This window comes from Passer montanus, unplaced genomic scaffold, assembly GCF_014805655.1.
Source record: "Passer montanus isolate IOZ18808 unplaced genomic scaffold, ASM1480565v1 scaffold58, whole genome shotgun sequence".
NCBI classification, from domain to species: Eukaryota; Metazoa; Chordata; class Aves; order Passeriformes; family Passeridae; genus Passer; species Passer montanus.
This window is the reverse complement of record NW_024370816.1, coordinates 1,028,036-1,048,958: the sequence shown is the minus strand read 5'-3', so window position 1 is coordinate 1,048,958 and position 20,923 is coordinate 1,028,036. Positions and strand designations below refer to the sequence as shown.

General features: G+C 36.6%; 1 protein-coding gene across 1 annotated transcript in view; it reads left to right on the top strand.

Annotated features, from left to right (window-relative positions):
• Positions 1-20,923, top strand: part of VAV3 (vav guanine nucleotide exchange factor 3) — a 147,367-nt gene that overhangs the window by 102,047 nt on the left and 24,397 nt on the right. The window contains exons 20-21 of the mRNA XM_039726393.1: positions 16,866-17,002; positions 20,778-20,843. Coding sequence (XP_039582327.1) covers positions 16,866-17,002; positions 20,778-20,843 — 203 coding nt within the window. The remainder of the gene's footprint in view (positions 1-16,865; positions 17,003-20,777; positions 20,844-20,923) is intronic.

Sequence of the window (20,923 nt, the reverse complement as noted above, 5' to 3'; positions counted from 1 at the left end):
AGTGAATAGCAATTCCTCATGAACTAGAATATAAAATTGGCATTCTTTCCAACTTCAGATCCTGTTAGCATGCGACATGATGTGTTTTAATGGCTGGACAAAATGAGTGTGACTGTAAATTAAATTGAGGAAAGCCAGAAGGAATACTGGAGCAAAGAGAAATGTTTTAGGAAACTTTCTGTAGTGAAGAAATAGTTGTTTGACAGAGTTTGAGGTATTTTCTAATGTTTGTGGAGCATTAGATTTACTAAGTAACTTAGGACTTCTCTGCATGCTTCTGTTTGAAGCAAGCTACAGAACCAACAATGAGGTTTGATTGTACAGATAGTTGATACATGTTTAACTTTTGGCTGGGTTTTATGCAGCTATGGATGCTTCTTCCTTTAATGCACAGCATCTAAACACTTTGTTCGAGGTGCCTCTACGGTATCCAATACATGTCTCCAGGAATCTTTGTGGAGCAGAGGAATTGCAGGTCAGAAGGGGTTTAATGGGGAGCTGGGAGCACACTTGCTGCAAGGAGAACACTCCTTGGCAGGAGAGAACGGTGTGGAATCTTGGAATTCACTGAGGAACTTGGATTGCAGCTCTGACCTGACCATCTCTTGGTGTTGATAGACATGTTTGAGCATGTTTTACATCAAGTATCTGGAATGGGGGTTGGTGTTTGAGACCAGAATCAGTGAATTTCTTTGTGGTCCCATGTCATGGGGCAGGTTCGCTCAGCTGGGCCTCATGGATGTGAATTCAGAGATACACTGAATTGTGTAGCCTAATTAGCTGAGATCAAATTAATTTATCTCACATATTTATTAAAAATATGCATTACATTCAAGATCTTTGCCTTTTTTTTTTCTTTCCTCTACAGTGCTTCACAAAATAATGAATTCATCTTTGTTGTGTTACAAGAAAAGACATGTCTAATGTTTTGCACGAAGAAATTTTCCACTAATGCGTTTCTGGAAGGTGAAACAGAGTTTTGTCTTCCAATGAAGCATTTCAAATGCAGTTTAATGATTTTTATTTGGGTTGTTTTATTTTAAATTAAAATTATTTTTAAATTCCTGTTGGGGAGAGGTATTTGAAAGGTGCCTGTCCCCTTGGCATCTCAGCAGTGAGCTAACATTCAGAGAAGAACATAGCCTTTAGCCTTTTCTTTTAATTAAACATCAGAAGATCCAGATGCCAAAGGGTGAAATGTATTTATTTTGTCAAACTCTTTCATCCTTGTCTGGTTGGATTGCAAGATTAGTTTGTAGTTGAGTGATTTAAACTCTTTTGTCTTATTGGATGTGTTTTTGGGACTGTCTCTATATCGTAAGCAATTAACATTTCATGTTTCTCTTAGAGAAGTAATGGTGTTCAATACATACTTAGCCATATACTAACATAATTTTTAAGCTGAGGCAGATTAAAAAATCATACAGTATCTTTCTCCTTTTCTGCATAAAAACACTCAGAATCAACTATTTAGGCAGAACATCACTGTTTAGAGATAACTGCACGGAAGTTCTCAGGAACAAAAAAGGAAAAGGTCAAGTAGAGGTGGAAAAAATGGGCATACAAGTATGATCAATAAAACAAAAAAATACACTGTTTTGTGCTTTAAACACACACAAAAGTAGTGCAGCACTGTTTAATAAAAGGAAGAGACCTGTGCCAGCAGCTGTATGGCCTAAATTTGCCTTTACTTACCTTGGCAAGTGGAAGGGAATTGCTTGGTATTTGGTAAAGTTTTTTGGGACTTAAAAATCTCTTATTCATCTTCAAGAGGAATATTGCATTTACCCATCTATTTTCATATCTGATTTTAATCTTCAGGGTGCTGTAATTCTCAGAAGGCAAAACAAAGATAATAAGGCAATGAATGATTAAAAATAGTCAAAAGTAACTGAATTTTAACAGTACTCTAAAGCATATGGTTTCTTTTTTTGTGGCTCACTCATTTAACTAAATCAGTATTTGATCGCTACTTCAAAGTACTTCTCACACAAAGAATTTGGGAAACACTGTAAAATTGAAAGCAGCCATCCCATGGGAGAAAAAAGACTGCTGAAAATTCACACAAGAGAAGCTCCCAGATCTGCCTCTGCCTTTTGCCTGAGGAAGGTTTTTAAGCTTGGTAGAAGAGGCCAGAGGCAAGAGCCTGAGAAACTGATGCTGCTTTTCAGGAGAGTTTTTAATGTGCTCACCACTTTGAGATTGCCAGAGAAGGGAACAATGAGGCTGAGCTAGGCTGCAGGCCAAGGTAGCTCAGGATGCCTCCAACAGCAGCCAATTAAATGGATGCTGATAGAAAGATTTTGGGGTAAGGTGCTGCGGTACTTCCTGCCTTACCTTGTGTATTGATTCCTTAGCTCTTAATTTTCCTTCCATGTATTTTCATTACCACTTATTTAAACCAGTCTAAAATCTTCACAGCATCCTTTAACTGTCTCTCTCATAATTAGTTGTGTGAATAAAGCACGTCTTTGTTTGCTTTTAACTTGGGCAAATATAACAACTCCAATGCCTGTATGTTTTTGGATCGAGAAAATGATTAAAAATAAGGAAATAATGAGTATTTTTTTTTTCTGGTTACCATTATACCACTCATGAGTGGTCTGTCACATCCCCTCCAGTCACGTGTCCTCCAGCCTGAAGAGCTATTATCTGCTTAATTCTGCTGATACAGAAGCTCTTCTGTATGTCTGACCAGCCTGTTTGCCTGTTTGCATAATTCTAGGTCCAGGAGTAGTCAGTCTTTCTAGTTCTGTGTGTGCCACAAGAAATTTCTTAGTGTTGGTACAGAGCAGATTTAGATCATGATATTGAAGAACTGATTGTAAAAAATACTTAGCAATTACTCTGAGATGTGTTGTCTCTGTGATGATATCTGTTCTGCACTCCATCATTGTGTATGAGTATTCAATCCATATGTTACTTTAAGTCTTTCATGAAGGTGTGACCAAATGGCCTCCAAAGATCCTTCCAGCCAGAGTTACTCTCTGATTTTGAATCCTGTTGTTCATTAAATCTTCCTTCAGTCCTTTGCAAGTACTGTTCTTTTTAAAGCAATGCTTTTGCACCTTCTCCAAGACTTAATCCACTTGTACTACCATTTTAATAATGCTTATTAATTTTTTGAACAAGGAGGGGCCAAGCACAGATTCCTTTGGGTGACCCTTCTGGACTAACTGCCTTCTATTTGAAAAAAAATACTGTTGTTCCAGCCTTTTTTGTCCTGTCTATTAATTTTTTGAACAAGGAGGGGCCAAGCACAGATTCCTTTGGGTGATCCTTCTGGACTAACTGCCTTCTAGTTGAAAAAAATACTGTTGTTCTAGCCTTTTTTGTCCTGTTCTATTGTTGTTTATTTATTGGGGACAGAGAGGAAAATTTTCCTCTTACATCATGTAAGCTGAAAGGGAGCCTCATTGTGAGGCCGGTTAGAATTATTTTGCTAATCCACATTAATGTATAATCCTACTTCATTATCTGCTTTAAAGAACTGTAAACAATGTGCCTGACTTGTTCTTAAAAAGTATTTGTAGTCTTTATATTATATTATCCATATACTTGTTAATTCTATTTCTATAGTAGTCTTTAGCAGTCTGCCTTGTACAACTGTCTGATATTTGTGGTGAGACATCTACTGATTACAACTGAGTTTCTCACATATAACTACCTATTTTTATGGTACTGAGTTGTTTTAAGAAATAGCTTGCAGATCATAATTAGCAGCTCAGCGATGTAATGTTTCAATTTATTTGGTACTTAGCATTTTCAAGTAGTAACATTATAAAACCTGATCTGATGATTTTTCAGTAGAATCAATTTATTTGGTTATTTCAATCCTTAGATGTGGTTTATCCAGGAAAAAAGGTAAAGTACTTAAGCATTAAGTGAAAGAACTTGGAGTTCAGCCCTCATTGCTGCTCTTGCTGACCTGCAAATAAATAGAAGACATGTTCAGTCTTGCTCTTCTTAGAACTTGTGTTTCTTAAGCTTCAGTGTGCAACAGGGAATTAAAAAGTAACTTCATTATCTGATACCTTGAAAACCTGCCTCAGTCCCTTAACCGTAGAGGTTATTTTTTAACCAGCCTGTTTGGAATAGGGCATGTGGAGAGGGGGAAGCATGAGGCACTGTCTTTTAGTTCAGACAATAAAGTGTGATGTTTACTCTTCTTGGACTTTTTCCTTAATTGGGTTTGACAGCAACAAATAGCATGAAATATAATACAACAAAAGCTGAGTATGGATCACAGCTTTCCTTCCAGAACAACATTACACTCCTGGCAGTAGCAGTCTTCTTGTGACTGGCAGGGATCATTTTAGTACTCTGGAATTCACTTAGTGCTGATATATCTTCAACATTTTTTTCTTTATTTCTTCTTTACAGAAGACCCTACAGGTTGCCCTATAATTTCTACCCTCCCCTTTTCTTCTGCTTTATCATTGGCACAAGAAAGGCTAAAAAGGAAAAGAGTATGAGGCTTAATGATAGGGACTTAAAGCTCCAACTGCTCCTGTGCATTGTGTGCAGCGTTCTTATTTGTCCATTTATGGAGGTATTGATTTAAACCCTGCAATTGTGTGTTGCTCTGCACAAGGCTCAGGCACCTGAGAAACACTGAAGGATCAACTAAGCTCAAAGGGCCAGTGCTGGGATTTCAGTGTCTGAGGTGTATTCTTTGTCAGGGCAGTATTTTGGGAGAAAGAACCAAGTCTGGGTGTTCTGCTGGTGTCATTTGATCTCTGGTGATTCTTTGCTGTAACTACAGGCTGTTGCCACAAGGTGTGGCGTTTTTTCCCACTGAGGTGTCCCCTTACTGCCTTTCTTTTGAACCTATGGATCACCCAGTATAGGCTAAGTAACTTCAGTGAGGTAATGGCAAACTGGTCACAGAGGCAGCGGGGGCAGCCGCAGTCAGGAGATAAGTGAGGTAAGCCTGACTTACCTGGGGTATCAACCCATAGACTTTATTGCTTTCGGGTATGGTTTCTGTCTTAACAGATCTCACACTTTGCTGGAGTATATAATCTGCATTCAGACTGGAAACAGAAAATGGAAGGAGAACCTTCACTATTGAGCAGATGAATATATTATATATGGGTTTCCTTGACAGGGAAGGAAAGAAGCAAAAATATGTAAGATGCAGCGTGACTATTATGGCAGCATTGATGTCTTGACAGAGACTAAACTTGATACCCATCTTTGCTGCCTATGATAATTTAGCAATAATGTCTTGATTTTGCAACAAAGATCAAGTGATGGATTATTTCATTGTATGTTTTCGTTTTTGCATTTAAGAGAAGGTCCTTTTACAGCTTACTATTTATTCATCATGTAAGCAATCTTCAAATTAAGAATTTATTTATATGTAGATGTAGAAAATTATTCTCCTTAAATTTGTAAACTATTTGGAAAATTGTTACTAAAAATTAAAAATATTATTCTTTGATAAAAGGGAGTATGTAGAAACAGTATATCAGAATAGTATAATTTTTTTTATATGCTACTTGTGCTAGAAAAGAAAGGCTGACCAAAATGAAGACAGTAAAAACTTATATGTAAGACATATGTTTTTATACTCAGTGGATATTTTCATTGTAGTCTGAATGCCTTTGTCCAGGTATATCTGCTAACTGAGGCTAGGGATACTACAAATTTATGGGAAAGCTGGAAGCATCACAAAATGTGAGGCATTTTGGATTTTCTAGAATTTTTTTCATAGACTGCAAATTTTCAAATATGGAAAGTATGCAGCAAAAAGTAAAATCCCATGTATATACTATTTAGGAATAAACAATTTTAACTGCATGTTGATGTTAACAGTGAAACACATATTCATCTTTTTTTACTTCTATTGCACAAATACTTTGTAATGAAAACAAGTTTTGCTGTCTTTTCTCAAAGAAAATAATTTACTTGCTGTAGCCTATACAGACCAGAAATAAGTAGGCATATTTTTTAAGAGCAGTTTTGTTTTAGCCAAAACAATGGTGTCTTTTCATTGCTTTAATATAATGCCTTAATTCTTGGCAACATTTGTCTATTGATGATTGCATGCAAAGGTAGTGTATAAGGCCTGAAATTTTTTTGCATGTGTGCTAAGAACTATCAGTTAAGAAGTAAAAGAGGTATCTGCTGTAATCAGGGTAGAGGCCACAGTGAAGAAAAATTGCTTGAAAAGTAAGATCATGAGTGTTTGACTTGAAAAGCTGAAGGATTATACAGCATTATGAAAAGGGTACGTGCAGGCAAAATTATTTGTCATGTGCTGGGAGCTGCCTGCTTTGCCAGGCATCAGCCACTTCCCTTTCGTGTTATGTAATAATTAAAATGCTTCTCTTGCCAGAGAATTGAGTTCTTGTAAGTAACACAAATGGGAGACTAAGGCCTTTCATCTTAGAGGCAGATGCTATTAGTCAATACTGAGCACAAAAGAAATTGCCTGAAAGAGAATTGAATTCTTATTTTTGCAATTCTTGGTTAATAAAATGTCAGCACATATTCAGCAATGTGTGTTTTTAAATTTGATACCTGTGAAAGATTCTAGGTGGTGTAGGCATGTATTTTCATGGATTCTATATTGTTAAAATTATTCAGTCTGCAAATTCTCAACTCTAAGAAAAAAAGTCTGGGTCCTGTACAAGATTCATAACATTTTGCAGTATTACGTTCAGTTTCCGTTGTGGGGTTCCTGTTTTCAAGTCTTTTCCTCTTACTACTTGCTGCAGAATTATCCCTTCCCTCCTATGGGTAAGTTAGTATTTATAATATTTAATTACTTCTTTGGAATAATGGACTTCTATATTCCAAGAGTTGTCCCTGTTTTTCAGAGCCCTTTGCTGCACGTAATCTGCTGTCTGGACACACCTTCATAGCTCATCTGCCCAATGCAAGTTGTTGGCCCCTGAGGGCAGGTGCATGTTTGAACAAATACATGAATTAGAATGCCATGCCTGTCTATGGCATCACATTAAAAGATGTGATAATTAACACTGGTTAATCTTCATACCATGTGTTTTTATAAAAAGCAGCACCACATATACCACACTTTTTAATTCATATGCCAAAACTCCATTTTGCTTAACTTAAAAAAAAAAATTAAGCTGCTGACTTTTGAGGCAATGTGATTTTTAAAGTTTGAAACTCCATTTTGCTTAACTTAAAAAAAAAAAAATTAAGCTGTTGACTTTTGAGGCAATGTGATTTTTGAAGTTTATATCCCTAATTCACCTCCCAGAGTACATTAAAAGGATGAGATTTCATTACTTTGTCAAAACAAGTGAAAACTGTGTTTTTGAACCTGATTATTCTTTGTTGTTTATTCCCATGAAACATTTAATGCTCAGCTGTTTCTAATGCTTGTTCGAAGTGCTGAGACTCTTTTCAATCCACACAATTCCAAAATTGCTTCCTCTCACAAGGATAGCTGCTTGTATCACTCCAAGTAAGGAGTAGTTGCCTTAATAAACATTTTAAGTTAGAATTGTACGAAACAAGAAGAGCTTGTCCTTAACACTTGTATGGACGAAAACCTGCTGTGAAGAGGAAACTAAGATCTGTCAGTGAAGGAAAAACAGTTTTCACTCTAAATGAATCACAAAAAGTATGTGGCAATGACCATTAGGAAGTCAGTGACTTTTTTAGCTCTCTGCTTTCTTTCAGTACAGTCATGGAGAGAGTCCTCCTCTCTTGAGAAATTACCTGGGTTTGGGTAGAAAAACTAAGACATAATTTTGGAATTGCACAAGAAATGTCAGTTATTTTAGACATATGTTCTTGCATTTGCAATCTGAAGTTCTCAATCTAGGGCATGTTCAGGTTTTCTGAATTAATATGGATCTACGAAGACAAATGTATGTATTATAGGGGAAGAGTGAGTGTTTGAAAGATGCAAATACAGCTTATGAAAATGCTTGCTGTGCAAATGGGATTGGGTTAGCATTTGTAGATTCTTTCAGCAACGTACTTGACTAATTTTGGTATTTCTTTTGTGTTGTAACACAACACAAAAGTTGTTGTGTTATTGTATTGAAATTTTGTCACCTGACTTCCCAAAATCTTCAGAGTTTCTTTTCCATCTGTTTTGAGACACAAAAGTAAATTAAACTGTGAACCTATGAGAGTTATGAGCAGAACCACCCTTAAGGATGTGAAAGACAAATGGTCATTGGCCATCTAAATAAGAATAGGGTCATTCTTTCCTAAAAGGCAGCCATTGTGACTTTCTCTTCTGAAGTTTAAAAACACGGCTTTTCATAAGCATTTTTGTAGTGATAGTTTTTTTTCCTTGCACAGGGATGAGCTTCCAGGCTCCTTAAAATGAATGTCACAATGTGCCAAATGTCCCTGCTTAGGAGTGAAGAAAGAAAATGCTTTCTGTTGGAGTTATTTTTCTAAATTAAAAAAATAAATTCTGAAACTTAATTTGGATTTTGGATTTTCTTGGCTACATTTCTTATTTTTGATCAAAATAAGTGCATCAAAATAAGTCTTTAAGCAGCAAAACTACTGTAATATAAAAAATAAATGTTTAGAAATATAACAGAGCTCATACAGTTTCAAAAAGTAGCCTTGTAAATTGAATAACGTTGCTAGTCTTGTTTATTTTCCTTGCAGTGAACTCCTGCTATGAACTGCAATTTAATTCCAAGTTTTGTGTGGGTCTTAAATAGGAAATGGAGATACAGCCCCTTATCGGGAGGCTTTTTGCTAATGATCAGATCTACAAAACCTGGGGAAGCACAAGGACTTCCTGAGTTGTGGTGTTTTTCTGTTTCTCATAACAAGTTGTTGATCAGACTGTTAGCAGACAGATTTTTTCCTCCCACACATCTTCATTTTGGTTGATGGTTGACCATTTTTGCAGAGGTCTCTGCCAAGAATACAATTTCTGTATGCAGCATTAAGGCGAAATGGTGGAAAATTTGAGTCCTCAAAAAACGTAGATTTGAGAGGTAGTAAAGGACTGAGGGAACCAAAAAAACTGTTTCAGTAAGGTTTTTAGGAAGGAAAATTGTTAAAAGAGAGGGACAGTGACAGAAAGCATGGCGAGGACTGTGAAAAAAGGGTGTTTTTCCCAGTAGTTGTATGTGTTCTGGAAGGTGAGAGTCTTTAAATCTTCCATTTTGATGGAAGCGAAATGTGGATATTTATCAGATGTGGTTTGGAGTGCGTTACAGATTTGTCACCTGAATTTTGAGATAGTGAGGAATTTTGCTCTCCCCACATCCTTCCTCCATCTTGCCCCAGTGCTTGCAAGTTTTCTATTTGTGGGAGAAAGGGCTGCTTTACTTCTATAAACAGAAACTTCACAGTTGACTTCAGGCTTATGGTAGCTGATAAATGTTTTAATAATCAGTCTTGTGTAGTTTTTTTACTTGAGAATTAAGTGATAAACTGCAGAGTTGTGGTTAATCATATGCTAATAGTGAGACTTAATTGAATGGTACACCAAGGCAAAGCAGTTAAAGAGAAGACAAATGGAATATTCCTGAGTTCCAGGCTCTGTCAGCATTTCAGCCACCTTGCCTTTAAACTGGAAGGAGGAAGGTGTGGTTAGGAAGCAGTTGTTTACTGTGAGGGTGGTGAGGCACTGGCAGAGGTTGCCCAGGGAAGCTGTGGATGCCCCATCCCTGGACGTGTTCAAGGCCAGGCTGGATGGGGCTTGGAGCAACCTGGTCCAATGGAAAATGTCTCTGCCTATGGCAGGAAGGTTGCAATGAGATGATCATTAAAGTTCCTTCCAACTCAGCCCATTTTGTGATTTTACGAATGTAAGGCTTAAAAGCAGTATCTAAAATTAGAACTTTTAATTACAATTGCATACAAAAATAATGACTAAAACTGGGAGAATATAAAGTTCAATTAAAATAGCTTCGTTGAGGTATGTGTACTTATTAACTGTGTTAATTTTGTCCAATAGTAATTATTTAAATCACTGCCACTCTGAAGAGTGCTCTTAATAGACTGTGCTGGCATCTTCCATCTACATGAGTTCTGTAATTTGTGTTCTAAAGTACTTGGCCTAAAAATTAAGAAATCCCACCCCAATCTAGTCTGTTTTGAGGCATTAATAGACCGCCTCAGAAACTGAATGGAAGTGGGTTTTTTAAACAGATTAGTAGTGTTGCTTTCCTCATGTCTCCTCCCCAGCTGAGAAGGCCTTCTAGACAAGTTTTGCCTTGGCAGTAACAAAACCATTGACTTCCACTGGTTGTGGAGATGGATGACACTGATGAGGAGTTGGGAAGCTGCTCTTGTGATAAATGCAAGAGAGAAGAACCAAGTGTATGGTTTATTCTGCAATACAGTGATTATGAACAAGATTTTAAATACTGAAGGTAGCAGTGCTGATTGGAAGAACGTACAGAGAATGCCAAAGGACTTTGTTTTCATACAGCTCATGCTCATATTAGAGCTTTCCTTAAACTAGCTTTTAATATTAGTGTTGGACCTAGATGATGTTGCCAAAAAACATGTCAAAGCTGGTGATTTTGTGTCATGGATGCTCAGATTGTGGGTATAACAGTTCCACCTGTTCTTTACACTGCTGTCCTTATCAACCCATCTGTTTTTCTCTTTCAATTGTAACTCCTTGTTACTTTAGTATTTGCAGTTATGCTTCTTGATCAGAAGCCTTCCACGTGTAATTTTACTTACCATGGTGTAAATACTATTTTTTTTTCTTTCAATATGAGCTTCCCTTTGCCTGTGTCTCTTTAATTTCTGCTTTTTAAAAATCATCCATGACACTGTGGGCTACTGTTTAGACATTTAATCGGGTGAGACACTGCCATGAGTTAGCCCTCACTTCCTGGGTGGAGTGTGAAGATGTATGGAAATGTATCTGCTCAGAGATTCCAGGTGGAATATTCCTCCTGTCTTTACTATGGAAGGCTTATCAATCACTAAATGTCAGCTTCTTTCTTAGCAGGACTACATTCTCTATGTTAGTAGTTGCAAAGATATAAACCAAAAAGTGTCAAAGCAAGTTCAGGGGTTCCAAACAGACACCCAAAATGCTGTTGTGGTGAAAGAAAGGACAGAATTAGTGAGCCTTTGTGTCATTTCCTATATGAAAGGCAGTGTTTTTTTCTTGCGATTCTGGAAACATCAGGATGTGGCCTTGTCAGATGGTCTAAAATTCTGCTTCAGGTTCAAAGCCTCATGAAGTCAGGAAGCTTAGTTCCATTGCATTAGTGTGGTTTTTTTCCAGTCAGGTTATAAATATTGGTGACTAGGCTAAATTTTTCATAGAGAAAAAGAAAGTCTTACAGTTGAACTAAGAAGGGATGTTTAATGCAGACAAAGTTGTTTCATGTATTTCTGGTAACAGTATAAATTTTATCCAGAAATCCACCTTTGAACCCTGCTCTCCTATATGCTGAGTCATTATTTTGTATGTTAGAATGATCCCTGCCCAAAGCATAAACCACGTTTTGCGTTGCTTGGAAATAACAGATGCTGAAATCAATTTTGACAGATAGAGGTCGTAGTAGGGCGTGCATTATGCACGTTGTTAGCAAAAAATAACATTTTTGAATCCTTGCATGAAACTCTGAGAGTCATTCAGTGTTGTTTAGAAATGCAGAGCTGCTGTAAGAAATACAAGTAGTTTACTTTTTTTTTGTTTCCTATATAGTGGATATTGTAACTTATTATGTACTATGTTAATTCTAAATTGTAGCCTCCTTCCTTGACTCATAATTATCAGATGAAATATTCAAATGCATGGCACAGTTTATGAAAGGTTTTATTTTTCTATAATGTAACCTAATTGATACCTTATAAATCTTGATCTATCATGCTTTCTGTTTTTCTCATATGCTACTATTTAGACCATCAATTTATGTTAGTTCTGTGACGCAGAGCCTGGCTATGGAGTTTTCCAGGAATCTGTGGTTTTTTCCTGGTTTTCAAGTGAAGTAAGCTTTAGCTATTTATTGGTGTCATAACTGGATACGTTTGGTTTTTGACTTCAGTATTGGAAACTACCAGGCTCTTTTGTGTCTTTAAATTAGAAAGTTTCCAGATAAAAAACTTTGTCATGCGGAAATCTGGCTTAATGGAAACCAATGGGATTTTTATAATTGATGATAATATATGGATGAAATGCTGATCTCCCTTGTGTTGGAATTTTACCCTGTTTTTAACATGTTCATGAGTAACATTTTGTGCCAGATATATTTCTGCTGTTGTCAGATACTGTCAGTACTGCAGCTATGTCCATTGCAATGGCAATTAGTGTCTCTAAATGCTTAACATATTTCACATTTCAGTAATTAATGCATAGAGGTTCTATACTGTTTCTGTCACAAATAATCCATAATTTTACTCTAAATAATCAGTAACTCTAAAGCATTTCAGGTTTCTGTAGAATACCATTTTTTCTTGTCTGCATTATTGAATTACAGCAAGTTCTCAGGATTCTTAATGAGTATATTTGTTACGAATCCATGTGGCAATTAAAAATGAAATGTCAAGAATGACAAGGAAAATATCCTAGATCTTGTCTGTCTGAACTTCTGTAAAGCAGCTGCTGTACTGCCTCAGAGGAATTGGTCCCTTATGAGAGGAAGCTAAAAGAACTTGGCTTTTTTAGCCTAGCAAAATGAAGGTTAATAGGGGTATGATTGCTCTCTTTAACTGTAGTATGAAAATAAAAGCAGCCAAGGAAAAGAACTCTGCAGGCTCCTGTTTCTAAATGGATGTAAGTTGGCCATGAACTAATTTACACTGAGAAGTAGAATTCTTGTTGTGGTTTAACCCCAGCCAGGAACAAAATGCTAAGGTGAGAAGACTTGTGGGTTGAGATAAGGACAGTTTAACAGCTAAAACAAAAGCTGCACGCACAAGTAGAGCAAAAAAGAGGTTTAATTCACTGTTTCTTGGCCATTCTCTTGTGCAGCCATCCCAAGGAAAGAGCAGGACTCCATTGTTTGTAATGGTGACCTGCGGTGACAAATGCCATCACTCCAAACATCCCTTCTTCCTCCTCCTTCCCCCACTTCATATCCTGACCTTGATGTCATATGGATGGCTTATCCCTTTGTCAGTTGGGGCCAGCTGTCCCAGCCATGTCCCCTCTCAGCTTTCTGTGCACCACCAGCCTACTGGCACGGTTGTAAAAGATGCAGAAAAGGCCTTGACATTGTGCAGGCAAGGCCTGTTTTCAGCACAAATTCAAACCACAGGTAGCCTCATACTGCCTTTTCTGAGAACTCCCCCAGCCAAAGTCAGCACAATCCAAGTGCTCAGACTATAGAGTTCTAGAATGAGCAATTGGAACAAACAGATTTGTTTTAGGGTAAACTTGTTAAACTCATAGATTGCTTGAGATGGTTGGTATATTAATGATGGATAGGTCTGGGTACATCAAACCCCAGTGTTTGTCCTTTGTATATGTTAGAAGATGAGGGCTTGACCAATTTCTGCCCAATTAAATGTCCACCAGCACAGTGTTAATCTACTAAACTCTTTCTGAACTACTATAATCAAATCTGTAATTGCATACTAAAAAAGAAGTTAAGTATTCTATTTGGAGCTTCTTGACTCTCTCCCTCAAATTATTATTTTTTCTGTACCCCATTTATTTTTTCCATGCTTAATGGTGATCTAAGGGAAGTTCTATGAGAAGAACACTTACCCATGAAAATTTAGCTATTCCAGAATATGTACTTGTTTTTCATTGATGATTCAAAGATGTCATTTAGTCTTTTGTTGTTGGAAAAGCTGATTAAAATAAAAAGTTTAAAATTATATGACAAGGATAAGTCCTTTTGATATTTTCATATAACTAGAAAAACCTATTAGTTGTGCACAGCAAAACCATTTCATTATATACTGACTGCTTTTGTATCTTTGATTGATGCAGGCTGTGTGTGCATGTGTGTTGTTATTGGTACTGAAAATGGCCCTCAGTGACTCAGACACTCCTGTTGTTGAAGAGTGAATTTACCTTTAGTTGTTTTACTTGGAGCTATAAAGTACATTTCAGAATCTGAGTAAAATCTAACATGTGCTAAAATAATTAGCACCAAAATACCATTTCCCGTGTTCATCCATGCATTTTTTATCCATAGCCTTGAAGCTAGCAGGCAGTATCATTACAGAAGTGTCTGAATGAAAGAAGACGTTGCAGTGTCAGTGATTCCTGTATGTTGAAAAATACAGGAATCCTGGCCCTGCATCCCACTTACTCCAGGTGCTGGTTTATGTGAGTGTGACATTGTGCTAGTGAGTATTCATAGCAACGACACTGAGCAAAAGGAGCTCCTAAGTAGGCCAAGGACAACAATTGGATAAAATAGGTGTTAAAATTCCAGTAGAAAAATAAGATTTGTGTGTCACCATAGTAGAGACCAGCTACAGCAAGCAAATGAGCACTGTAGTTCCCAGGATTTCTGTAGGCATTACAATGAACAGGTTTTAAGGAGGGTTCTGAAGCAAGATAATAAACCCCATTAAGGCTGTAACCCAAAAGCCTATTTAAATGATAGGATTATTTCTAGTGATGTCAAGAGGTGTTAGATCAAATCTTCCAACCTTATATCTGCCAAGGTAACTTCATAGTGAAACTTGTCATAGGATTTTACAGAATCAAGCATACTGAATTATGCACGAGTATGCTGGGCATAGTACGTTTTAACAGGATTAATTTTGTGTTACCTTTTGAATAATTCTGCTAGTTGACACAGCACAATTTCTCCTTTTTTTCCACAGTCATCTTGCCCTGGTTTTCAGATATGCCAAAATTATAATTACCAGTGGAACAGAAATAAAAAGTACTTTTATTCATGTTTATGATTAATAACTTAAGCACTATAGTATCTTAAAAAAAGCCCACCAGGATTTTAATCGAAAAGTACATGATTATTTCCTGATTGTATTCTGATGAGCTCAATCCAGGGGTGGGGTTTTAAGTATATTGTATCTGTACACTAATAATGTGATAAACTAAATCACCAAATACATGGTTTTATAATGTGAGTAATTGTTTTGTGCATTTGTTTTGACTTCCATGTATGTCCCTTAGAGGAATACCTGCTGACAGTTTGTTCATCGCATATGCAGAACTATAATTCAGATTCTGATGGGGGATTTGCTTCCATTAGGACAAAGTTGTCAGCTTTCAGTAGGCACTTGGATGCGACATTACTTGTGTTTGCCATGCAGTGCATGGAGCTTTTGTTGGTGCTGAATCAGTGCATGAAAGCATGAAAGCCTTCAGTTTAGAAACAAAGTAATGTCTAGTATTTGCCTAAGTGGAATAATGGCTTAGTAATAATTAGGTGCTTATTTAAAGTATGCCAGGTAACTTGCAGAAACAGTAAAAGTTAAGGTGTCATTTGGGTTGAGTAATGTAAGAGCTGGTATTACTTTGCTTAATGTTTCATCAGCACTTAGGATTAGTATTTATTCATTAATACAGAGAGTAGTAATTATAGAAGTTGATCTCTTTAATGTTTCATACAATTTAGAGGAGATCATGGATATTTGTGTTTGTTGCCACCTAAATTACAGTAGTGTTCTTGCAACAGAAATAAGTCTTCTGTGGGCTTGCTGATCCTTTGTTGTTACAATGAAATTAATGGTGACCTTCCAGCAAGAAACACGTTAAATATGGCAGCCCAGTGACCTTGACTTTGCAGCTTGTCACTCTTATCTGTAATTGTTAATATAGATTTTTACAAAACTCTTACTTAACCAAAAACTGTCTGGTTAAGATTTGAAATTGATATACCCACTTCATGATAATGATTTTGAAAATCCCATGTTTAGTTAAAACCAGGAAAATTATTCTATAGGTTTTTTTTAAAGATAGAGGGAGAATAATTAAAAATAACTGTTGTCATAAAATGCTGTTCTTTAGAAATAGAGTGCAAAAAGCTTTTCTAAAAGCCTGTAAGTCTTTAACAAGTTTGTTATGGAGTGGGTGGTGCTTCACTTGATTTCAAGTATTCTTATAGTATCAGAGCACACTCTGAGTGCAATATACTAGCTGTCCATAATACTTAAAATGTTGTTTTTTTTTAAAAAAAAGCTGTTAAAGTTATAAGAACATGGGGTTACAATATCTACAGTTCTGTCTTCTGAATGAAGATACAGGGATTGCCCCCCATTTGATACACGCCTGCGGAGGATTCTTGAACCGTAGTTACTAATAGTGCTTTAGTTTGTACAAGCAGAAAGAATGGGTTACTCCCTTAAAAAAAATAAAAATCCCCAACCCAGCTTAGTTGTCCATGATGCAATCAGTATTGATGTGGAAGAATTAGTGTGCATCTAGAGTTCTTGTCTTGAAAGTGAGACCTTCAGTTGATCCAGGCTTTGCTACAGGCATCCAGAAATCATGTTATAATGTGAAAATTTAAAAAAACCCAAAAAGTGTTGTAAGAAATCTCAAAGAATTGTGATCCTGACTCTCCTGGCCAGGTTCACATTGGCTGTAGGTTTTTGGTAATAGCATTATAAAGTGGATGACATTATTCATATTGGTGTCTTTAATGCTAGTTCATTGAAATCTTTGCCTTAAACTGTAAAGATAGCCTTAATATTTGAACCCTGTGCAGTGCCATGGGTGCACATGTACAGAGAAGAGTCTCCATAAGCCTGAAATCAATGTTACCCCAAGAAGAAAGGGGGATAGAGATGTTTTTCCCAAGTAATTATTTTCTATTTGGTTGTGCCTGGTATAATACTAAGTATACTAGGGCCTTAGTCAAATACCTGCTAAAGGCATTGTGTTTCTTTGCTTGATTGCTGTCATGGTTTTCAGATTCTGTAGATTGTCATTAAGTAAAAATTGATTCTGGCTTTTGGGATTTTTTCTTTTTATGTTATTTATTTTAATAGGGTTTTTTTTTCAGGTTTACCAAAAATGCAAGTGATTCGGAACTACAGTGGAATCCCGCAGCCAGCAGCACAGGATGGGCCACCATTGCATATCCAGATTGGGGACACTATTGAACTCATTCGAGGAGATGCACACAGCTTATTTTGGCAGGTACTGTGTCATATAGCAAATGGCTATATTCTGTTTGTCCAAATGTCAACTACTTAGTGATATTTTACTCTCCCAAATTTTTTTCTTTTTGAACAACAACAACAAAATTCTTTGTGATTTATCCAAATAAATACCTGATACAACTAATTTTGCTTTTGGATTGCCAGTAGTTCCTATATAGTGTACATCTTTATTCTTGCAACCTCAAAGTAAAAGTCCTGGTAAATAAATCTGCAAGAGCATGACATTGGTGGCAATCCTAGTGAAATTATAAGCGTTAAGGAGAGTGTTTGGCACAAAAAGCAAAGTTTTTGATTTTTCTGTTTCTGTAACACAACATAAGTAAAAGCTATGTTGACATGAAATTATAAGAGTTAAGGAGAGTGTTTGGCACAAAAAGCAAAGTTTTTTGAGTTTTCAGTGTCTGGTTCTGTAACACAGCATAAGTAAAAACTGTGTTGACAAACCCAGTTAGTGAATATTACATTTATAAGGGCGAGAAATAGCTGTGCAAAACAGAACCACACCTAAACTACTTGATGCTGACTCAAGTCAATCAAGGATAGGGGATTTATATACATGGGAAAAGTATATTCTATTGATGGCAAAATTTTGTCATGTGATTCACATCACTACTTTTGTTACTAAAATTTCTTCTTTAATGAGAACTATAAATGTTGCAAATGCTGACTTGTATTCACTTTAACAGTAAATTCATTAAAATGTCTCATTTCTCTTGATTGCTTTCTTAATTGTTTGTATTATTGGAAGCATGGAAATTGAGCTAAATAGAACTATCAGGAGATTAATAGAACAACAAGCGGAAAATATATCTTTTTCAATTGATGTTCCTGTGTTGATCTTCCTGATTTTCTTTTTTGTTTCTTTTTTTAAGCTATAATAAGGTAATGAATATAATATAAAAACTGCCTGGTCTGTTTTGTGTGTTAGGGTCATACTTTTTCTTGTTTGTTTTGGCTTTTGTTTTTCTGGCTACAGTTAGGATGGAATCTCTTCAAACTCTTCCGGACAGGATCAGTGAACTCTTCTCATGTCACTGTATCATCCTGAACATTTAATTGGGAGAAGTAATAAACAACATAATTACTTTATCTATTGGAAAAATATGTAAATAGGTGTAGCCAAACCACCTTACCCCCTCCCAAAAAACCCTCCAAACCCGAGGAACCGACCAACTCCTCTCCAAACCCCCCAACCTGTTACTTAGCAGACATGGGTATTTCACATCACTAAAAACAAATCTTTTCAAATGACAGAGTTTGGCCTGTGTAGTTTTGTTTGTAGGACTTGGTTCTGCAAGGTCTAGACTTCTGATCTGGAGAAGCATTTAAACCTGCTCTTGACTTAGGACTGGCTAGAAGGTAATCATCTGACTAATACAATTAGGACAAGCCAAAATTACTGCTACCACGTGGGACTGATTCTATTGCCGTGTTCATACACATCTGTCAACTCAATTTACTGGAAATTGTCTTAGAGGTTGTTTGTGATTATCATGCTAAAGAATTTAGCTGGAATCTCATTGTGTTTAACTAGCAGAAACCAGAAAGTGTGTTAGGCTTTTCCCTAGAAGCCTCAGTAATAGATTTGAATCCTAATGGAAATTGTCATCTCCATTAGCATCATTCCGGAATTTTTTTTTCTCTCTTGTCACAGACTGCTTAATACAGATTTTTCTGAGTCTTTCAATGACGTCTACATTTCAAAATGCATATTAAGAAAGAGCCTGCAAAATGCAATTCATATTAAAATGTTTAATTATTCAAAAGGGCTTTTAGGGTAATTTACAGCTGACCCACTAGACTAATATTACAGTGGTTTTCTAAGTTGACCATTTAGAAATTCAAATGATTGTAATCGATAAGTATGTGTGGTTTAGGTAAAACTTTTTCATTCTTTACAGCACATCAAATAAATAATACAGGTTATTAAGCAGTGCTTGAGCTGTAGCTGAAGTGTGGTCAAACATGTCTTGATAGACATTAATATGTTTTGTTCAGTGGCTGGTCTTATTGAGTGTGGTACCACTTGCTATTCAGGTAGGATTAGCGTTGAAAATAAGTATCACTTGGATGGCAGACTGTTTCAGAGCTCTGCTTAAAATTAGGTCTGTACTTGAGAGGGATTCACGTTTCAGGAGTATATGGATACAAGGATACAAAGGGTAACCTGTATTCAAGCAGATGATGTGAAACAGGGTAAGGAAGTTTTGCTGAACACAGATTCAGGTCTGTGAGATTGTCACTTGTTTGCACAGAATTATTTTTTTAAATATCACTGGTATAAAGCACTTTTAGCTTAAGTACTGCCTATGTGCTTCTCCCTCTCCTCTGCTGCCTCTGCACTTTTCTGTGTTTTTGGTTAAGGTGGTAGCTACTGTGTATGATAAACTGCATGGTGATCTCCTATGGAGGATGCTGCACTCACTTATTGTGCTTAGGATAGCACCAATCAAAGTATGTTTGTATTTTTTTTCATAAACCCTTGTTATTTTATGTTCAGCTCTACTCTATGAATTTTGTGAGTTCTATTTTTTGTGGTGGTATTATGGTAGAATTACACATTTAGTGTTACTGAAACAAAATGAACTGAAACCCTGAAGAAATTTCATTTATGTTTGAGGGTTTTTCCCTTTAAAATTTTTTTTATGTTGCAGGTATGCCATCAAAAATAAAAAAGAAATCTAATTTGCATGATTTTAATGCTTGTAAAGTACTCATGCTTAATCTCATTGCCAAATGCTGTAAATATTATATTTACAGTCAGTATATTACATTTAATGGAGGTTGAGTATTTATGTGCTTTTAAAAATCAGTTAAATTAAGACACTTGTTTGCCTAAATACACATTTTGATGCCTTCACTTTATGAATCTGTGTTCAGGATTTTAGGTATGTGCTCTCTTCTACTCTGAAATGTCTTCACTGCCAAATATTACTACTAGGAATAAAAAGATGTTTTAAGGTGTTCTTCAGGAGAGCTTGGTTGGTGTTGAACTGTGTGTGAGCTGCTGAAGCATGGATTTGTGATGGGCAGGTCACTTTGGTGCTAGAAGCTGGAGTGAATTGGTGCTCCTGCCACTCTGTGGGGGCAGCAGCTGTGGTGCAGAGCAGGCTCGGTTTAGGCCGTGCTGGATGCATTTCTGCCCCAGTCTCCCATTGCGTGGATGCATCTCCAGCACGTCAGTGCATCATATCAGAGAGTCATCTTTAATTCTGTCAGCATTCCCCTGCCCAATTGATTTCCACTGACGTGCATCACTTAGGGAAATGTTTAACACTGGCTGTTGGTTCACTAGCTCTGAACTCCTGCTGGAGTTTGCTCTCTCAGGGGCTGCTGCCCCTGCTGCACAGTGCTGTAGGCATTTTGGGGATCTGCAGGGTTGCAGGATGGCAGCTTTCTGTAGAATGCCAGCTGAGGAGGAAGTAACTTGAAAGGAGATAATTAACATTAATGAAGATATCAGACACTGGCAGACATTGACAGAACTGGGAATCACATTGCAGTCTCTGAGCTCCTTTCTTGCCTCTCCTCTCTCAGAGCTTTCACATCTATCAGTTATAATTATTACTTAATTATATTAAAATCCCAACCAAACAACAACAAACCCACAAAAATATTGAGAACACTTTATTAGAAGAGCATTTTATTTTAAAGACTCTTGGATATATTTATTGTCCTAAATCCCTGGGCATGTATTATTATTTACTGTTAATCCCAATTATGTCTCAAAAATGCAATGATTTTTTTTTTAGGGAAGAAATCTAACAACAGGAGAGCTTGGATTCTTCCCCAGTGATGCAGTAAAACCTAGTCCATGTGTAAGTACAATTATTTACTTCTGTTTGCCACCTTACAGGAAAACTGCCCAGTTAATTAGTTCATCAAGATAAAATTAATC